The sequence below is a fragment of the Coturnix japonica genome, chromosome 5 (assembly GCF_001577835.2).
Source record: "Coturnix japonica isolate 7356 chromosome 5, Coturnix japonica 2.1, whole genome shotgun sequence".
In the NCBI taxonomy this organism is placed as follows: domain Eukaryota; kingdom Metazoa; phylum Chordata; class Aves; order Galliformes; family Phasianidae; genus Coturnix; species Coturnix japonica.
Genome location: NC_029520.1, coordinates 378,102 through 385,496, shown reverse-complemented (window position 1 = coordinate 385,496; position 7,395 = coordinate 378,102). Strand labels below are relative to the sequence as shown.

At 49.0% G+C, this 7,395-nt stretch overlaps 1 protein-coding gene across 10 annotated transcripts in view; it reads right to left on the bottom strand.

Moving 5' to 3' along the window:
* Positions 1–423: 423 nt before the first annotated feature.
* Positions 424–7,395, bottom strand: part of DAGLA (diacylglycerol lipase alpha) — a 50,451-nt gene continuing 43,479 nt past the window's right edge. For 6 of the 10 annotated variants that reach the window (XM_015863263.2, XM_032444690.1, XM_032444691.1 and 3 more), the window contains one exon: positions 5,593–6,520. In XM_015863263.2, the coding sequence (XP_015718749.1) occupies positions 5,593–6,520 (928 nt within the window). Of the gene's footprint in view, positions 6,521–7,395 lie in introns of all 10 variants that reach the window. The other 4 variants (XM_015863261.1, XM_015863268.2, XM_015863267.1 and 1 more) reach the window with 1 other exon arrangement.

Below are 7,395 nucleotides of genomic sequence, written 5' to 3'. Positions count from 1 at the left end.
AGCGCGGCTTATTCTGCGTTTACACAAGGGTAGGATCCGGAGTTTAATGGTTTTTCTCTCTCTGAGAGAGGAAATGTTTATAGAAGTAATATCTTTTTATGAGACTACCCGATAGCCACGGATAGGAAAACAAAACCAAGCCAAAGCAAAGCGTCAGGCGGGCACTTCAACATACCAGCACTTTTTATGGGCATTTTTATAGGAACTCGGTAGTTCAGCCACCTCTGAGCTCTTCATGCCCTGATAGCGCTCAGCCTCTTCAGGAACAGCCCCAAAATCGACTCCATGATGGCATTAATATTATCCAGGTGTTCCTTTTGCAGCCTGCATTCCTTATGGCTGCTCAAAAAGCTCCTGCTCCTCTCCTGACCCTTCACAGCCATCACCCCCCAGGTCAGGCGTGGGAACAGTCACATACACCAGTCATGCTTCGACATTCATTTTATACAGTGCCATACAATATAAGGGGGTGGGGGGAAAAAATTATATACATATATCTTTATATAATATGCTATATTAATCTGTATCTTTTCTTTACAGCAATATGAGTTTCGAACTTTCATACATAAGTACAAAAAGTCAAGTGAGAATGGCATGTGAAGAGTGCTTTAGTTTCCTTGTAGTCTTCATGCTGGGGCAGCTCGGAGCAGGGATCCGGAGGGCAGCATTGCTGGGACAGGCAGTGACCTCTCAGCAGAGCATAGGGACACAGGATCCTGTGCTGACATGAGTGATAAAGATGATCACCGAGACAGGCATGAGCTTGAGAGCCTTACCTGAACATCACCTCTGCCATCGGCTGCAGTGTTTGTGGAGGAAAAGGTAGGAAGCTGCAGGTTCAGCAGCTGGGCCAGTGAGAACCGTGGGGTGCTGATAAAGGGGAGAAGACCCTAAAAACGTGTGGCTGTAACTTAGCAAATATAGCTCGCCTTGGTACTGCCAACTGCACCAGGTGCCTCTGACTCTGAGCCATCAGAACTGCACAAAGGGCTGCAAAGCAAGGCAGTAGGATCCCTGTTTCAAAACAAGAAAGATGCTCGTTTCTGTGCTGCTGTGGTTAATGGAATAAGGAGCCACATAAAGGTCCCTCCATCGTATGGATGTGCTGGGCAGGTGGGGAGCTTAAATGGATGAAAAACAAAGCACAGAATGAGGCGATAAGGTCAGGACTCATACAGAGCAATGAGCTGCAGAAATGACCGACTCTCCAAAGAGAGAACACTTACCTTTGGGAAATGACTGTTCCAGAACCAGCCTGGAACTTCAGTGAGACCAGAACTGCAGAGGGCAGTTCAGAATGTGTTATGGCCCTGTCAGCATCCATCCTTGCGAAGACAGAGTCAGACCTTGAGCAGAGGAGATTTACCCACTAACAGATCACATGAGCACTGGCACAACCTGATTCACGCACCTCTCACACAGAGCACTGCCTCCACCACGCAGCAACACCATGAGGGGGAGCTTTGGTACAAGAGATGCCCTAAATCCAGCCCTGAAACTGACATCTCTCACCTGCCAAGAAGTAAATCTCTCCTCTGAACGTGAGCTCTTAGGTTCCAAGTGACAGCTATTCTACCCATTTTCCTTCCACCTCTTCATACTGCTTTAATGTATTACTTCTCCAGAAGTACCAAGGAAGCATTCAGCCAACAAGACTTTTCCTACCCTAAGCTTTTCCGACTAGAAAGAGGATCACGCAATTCATCTGTGGGCTTCCTAAAGTGCAGAGGAGTTCTGTGAGAGTCTGTTGGTAGCAGAATAATTAAGAAACAGCTCAGCAAAAATTCCATATTTAGTGGGGTAAAGTGAAAGAGAAGGGATCAGAAGCAAGAGATGGTGGGGATCTCAGACTTTGACTATAATGCTGCAGAAGAGAGGAAAGCTGAAAGAGCTTTTAAGCCCCCACACCAGCAGGGTTGGAACTAGATGATCCTCAAGATCCCATTCAACCCAATTATATCATTCTATAGTTAAGCAAAAGGCGAAGCTGATGGGTTTGTTCGGGTAAATAAACATAAACAGGGATCGTTGGATTTATACGTCTGTGCTCACATCCAGCTTTGCCACCTCAGTCCTCTATAGCAAGCAAACAGCTCAGAGAACTCCTGGATGGTTTGAACAGTTCTTAAGATTGCAGAAATCATGAATGAATGCTGGAGATATTGATCAAAAACAGGGTAAGCAAAAGCCACAAATGCCTCATTGCATCTGCTGAGCCTCTTGGTGGCAAAAGTGCTTTGACCTTTCTCGATAGCTTTATCTGCCACAGAAATGCAGCAAGACAAGAATCCAGGGATGATGCACAGCATCAGGAATCCCATTCACCTGTGGTTTGGGTCATGGCAAGATCTGCAGGGACAGTTTTTTAAGTAGTGCTACCACGGATGTGCTCTAAGGGACCCCATCATGCTGAGATGGGGTAACCAAGAAGCGAGGTAGCTTCTGGCAACAGGAATAAGGAGCACAGAAATGTATGTATGGATGAGTATGAATGAGGGACGTAGCTACAGAGTTAGGATGTGTCTGTAACTCTACCAGGACAGAGCAGGAGAGCAGCCTGTCCAGAGGCTCCTGCAGCACAGCAGTGATAAGAATGAAGACACTCAGACATTGAAAGCTGGAATAATGCAAACAATGTGGATTTACTCAGTGAGGACCTTTTTGTGAGGGCTGGGAACAGACCTGTTTGTCAACCGAGCAATGGAAAAACCAGGAATCACCCATAATGCCATACAGTCAGAACATTAACCAGAAGGGCTCTTTTGCACCTTGATGTGGCCTCTGGCAAGGCCAGGTCACAAATATGAGGCATTTCCAGGCTTTTCAGAGAAGCCTGATAATCACAGAGCAAAAATAAAGAAAAAGAAATGCAGCATGCCAGGCTGTTTCATGCTACAGCTGGACAGGGCAAGGTCAGCCCGTTCCCTAGGGACACAGTTCCAATGGCACAGAGAAGGAAACAGTCACACCATGATTGTTTTCCAGGACATATGGGAGGTATCCAGGTCAGAAGTGACTTTCTAGTGCAATCCTGTGAGCCATTCAACGTCAGGTCACCAGTGAAACAACTTGTTCTTAAAGAGGGAGGTTATCCACCTTTCTAAGCTCGCATCATCTCCTCTCAGTCCCTCGGGTAGGGCACCAGTAGTTCCACCCAGTCTCAGAGAGACGTCTCCTAATAGCTCAGTGCCAGGGACAGGGGTGATTCTTTCCTTCATGTTTGTAAAGTGCTTTGCAGATATAAAGCTCTGCTGAAGTGCTAAGTGTTTTCACGACCCACTTTCTGCCAACAACTAGAGGCAGAAGCAAAGTCCTTTTCCCCGCTGCGTGTGCATGGCAGCAGTCTGCATCAGGAGGTGAGCCAGCCTGCTAGCCTCAGGCTCCCTATGCTTCAGCTCCCTTTCCCCTCACAACTACCCACATACCTATTTCTGGATATCACCCTTGTACTGCTTCTTGACTACCTGCAGCAAGTCAGCCTTCCCTTGTGGTCTGCAGTGGTGGATGATCTGATGGCACTTACAGAGCTGTCTGTACAAGCTCCTGAACCTGTTCTGGAGGACTGACAAAACAAACAACTTCTCGTTGCTTGGAACAAAGTGTTTTTCTTCTTTTACAGATTACGGCTAATTCAGAGGGGATTCTTCCCTCTAAATCAAGATCATATAGAAAAGGTCCCCTCTGGGACAAAGTTTTACTGCCTGTTTGAACAAAAGCCCTGCGTTTCTAAGGGCCCTGTACCTTTTAAACAGCAGGGGGATAGAGTATCCTACACAAAACTGAGCAGGAGGATCAGCACTTGGACAAAGTCCAGTTCATCTCTGTGCACCTGAAGTCACTTACATCAACACACAGCAGCTATAAAGTGCTCCTACTCTGAAGTGATGGCATTTGATACCACTGTGCTCTCTGTGCTGCATCCAGGGCAGCACAGCCCTGAGCCACAACCAGGGCTGCCAGTGATCATAGCCAGAGCCTAAGGAAACATGGGAGCCCAGGAGCTATTGCAAACCAAGCTCCTGGGAAGCACAGCATCTTCCCACATCAGCAATACCACAGCTAAGAAGGGGGAAGTCACATCCCTAGCGTTAGAAGGAAGTAAAAAGAGGAATATCTTTTCCAGTGAGGGAGGACAGAGCCCCAGTGAGACTACACTGGTAACTCCACTGAAGATGCTCTGCCAGTTAAAGGATTGCACGAGGTCACAGTATGTTTAACTTTCTAGATAGCTCATTTCTTTCCAGCTTCAAACCATGGAGATACCCTTCTTGGATAGCTCCAGCAGGCTCCTCTGGGCATGGAGGCTCTGCACAGCAGCGCTTAGGTAGTCTCACTAATGACTTGGTTGAGCTTTGTAATACGTTGTGCATCAGGGAGAATGGGCGAGGGACACAGCTCCCCCCAGACTCAGAGCCAAATGGTCTCCCATCACCCCACCCTGCTTCTAAAGCGGAGGACTTGTGAGCACACAAATATACTTTTAGCCTAGAGAGAGCCCCCCTGGTCGCCTAATAAATACCTTCCAAAAGCTTAGCAGCTTTGTAAACATACAGAAGATTTCAATACTTAATAAAAGTCATCTTTTCCCTGAACTCCCAATGACAGTGGCTGGCACTGATCTGCGATGACTGCATATGGGTAGCATGAGGACCCGGCAGGGTCCGGGAGGGGATCCCAGGGTGCCTAGAAAGCAACACTGGGTATAGATGAGCCATTTCAATCTTTAAGTTGATCCATCCATGCAGCTCTGTCAGTCCTGCAGGAGCATCGCCAGCTCAGAGCAGTCCAGGGCACTGAGTGATGATGGTGATGTCCAGGATAACTTTTTCTGGTGAAGGAGGGACATGGCAGAGGGCTTCAGGCTCTTCTGAGTAGCTTCCATTCCTCTCAGGAGCAGCCTGGTGATCACTGAACACAGAAGCACTCAGGGGAGAGAAAACACAGTGCCAGCCCAATTCTTGCTGCACCTGGCCAGGGGAGGGGAGACTGCATATGGGGAGAATACAGCCCCAATGGCTTTAAAAGAGGAGAGTGTCCCAGGAAGGCAATCCCCATGGAAGTGTGACGAATTGGATCTTGGGCCAGATCTGACATGGTAGTGCAACAGGGCCCAAAGTCTCAATACGTTCATTTCCAAAACCACTGAAATGGTACCGAGGGAGGGGGGGGGGTTCTGGCCTGCCCCCCTCACTTCTGTCTATCCAACTCTCAAACCTCTACCCCCTTTGCCCTTGCAAATTCCCTGGAGCAAGGTATCTCACTTCCAAACTCAGCAGGTGCCCTGGGGCAAGGAATCTGCCTCTTACATGGAATGAGACAGGCTGAGGTAGGGAACTTGCATCTACCTTTAGTAGCTCAGACCCTCCTAGTGTAGCAGGCCTTGTGAAGCAATGCTTCTTCTCCCAGAAGCAAGCATGGTACTCAAGCACAATCCATCCTCCAGACGGCATGCCACCACCGTGTCACCCCAGAAGGAATGTTTCCAGCTGTCTCCACCAATTCCAACTGCCTGACGACCACCTCCTCTCCGAGTATTATCCCAGCACTCAGCCTATGGGATCAGCTCTCAGAGCCGCACCCCTTTACCCTGCACTAGAGGGCTGAAATCATGAGGTCCTCCTGCTTGGCAGGGCTGGTTACGTGCCCGGTGGGGGTGGAAGTCCGGATTTTGTCAGTGGCCAGGCACTCCTGGCTGCTCACACCCGTGGGAGTGATGTCCATGAGCTCTCCGGATGAACTAAGGGGGAAGGAAGGTGAGACAGAGATGCCCGACGAAGGATCTGTTGAGCCTGCAAACAACCTCGGGGGCTTTGGGACTAAGTTGGGTTCATACTGTGCCCTCAACAGGATCTCCTGATCGCTAACAGATTTGGGCATCTCTGCGAAGTCACTGGAGCTATCTGATACCATCATGCAGTAGATGTCCTGGAAAGAGCTGCTTTTGCTATCCAAATTAAAGAGGCTGTCTATGAACTCGGCAAATTCCAGCACCTGAGGACTGGGAACATCGGTGAGCCGTCCGTTCTGGAGGGCCAGCTCCTCACGGGGGGCTAAAGAAACACGGTCCCCCTCGATGCTGGCCCCCTCCTCGCTGCAGCGCCTCTGAGGGGTGGTGCCACCACTGTTGAGCGCATTGTCAGGAGCCTGAGTCTCCTGGGAGTGCTTGGAGAGGCTATCAGCAGCCAGCAGCTCTGTCCGAGAGCTGAGGGAGGGGTTCTCCTCAGGGATAGCAGGGTCTATATAAAAGCAGTGTGTCTCATCCTTCTCCATAACAGCGTGGAGGCTGGGGGAGCCTCGGATGCTCCGGAAACCAGAGGAGCGCCTCGAATCGAAGCTGTAGATGGATTCATTGTCAGAGAGGCTCTCCATGGTGGCAAGAGGGGCACGGCGGTCCTGCAGCTCCACAGACAGACGTTCCTTTGTGTCCAGGAGAAGCAGCTCCACGGGGTCCTTCTGCACGGGAGAAAGTGGCTTTGTCTCATAAAACCCCTCCAAGCTGATTTCAGAATGGGACTTGCTCCTGAAATGACAAACAGAGACAACATGAAGCTGCTTCACCCCTGAGAACCACGAGCTGCCAGAACAGCCGCAGAGACTAAACCTGGGTCACAGACTCCCTTGTGCACACTGAGGCCATGTGTTGCTGATCTCCCCAGAGCAATGCATGATTGCAGGCGATGCACTTTTGTTTTATCTTCAGGAGCAGTGATGTTCTGAGAGGAGGTTTCAAGAACCCCAAGAGAAAGAGCCTGAGGCAGTAAACAAGCTCCGGCTTTGAGTTAGCCCTTTTGGGTCTCTACTCCATTCTAGAAGTCCCCCCCTTCCAAAGGGAATCTTCTTATATCAAGCTTATTCTGTACCTCCACCTCTTTGCGGAGGCAGGTGGGAAACAAGAATGTTTACAGGAATCAATTACAAGGAGACAAGCTGAGCAGTTTTCACTTAATGAAATCATCAATGGTATACAACAGCTTGGGTATATTGCAAGAGAATACAAAAGAGAAGCTTTCATGCATTACAGAAGTGGTAGGAGCGCCTCTTACAATGGTTTTCTGCTTACGTCTTGCCTCCTGTCTCCAAGTACAAACTACCTTCCCTCTTGCCTTCTCCCTTCCCTACTTGGCCTGAAGGTTTCCCTTCTGTAATGCAATGCTGTGCTGGAAGCCACACGTCCAATTTTACATAAAGTAACTTCACGTGCTGTAAGCTCATGGCTGTCACTGCTTCCCAGCTTTTAAGAATCAGTGCCATGGGCTACCTTTGGCCACATAATTCACACAGAGATTTGGCTGCAAGACTGCAATCTTTGCTTTTCTGTTTCCAGGGAAAAACCTACTTGTCTGGATAAGAAAAGAAACTTCCCATATTTTCAACTCCTCAGTTCTCCTGACCCTG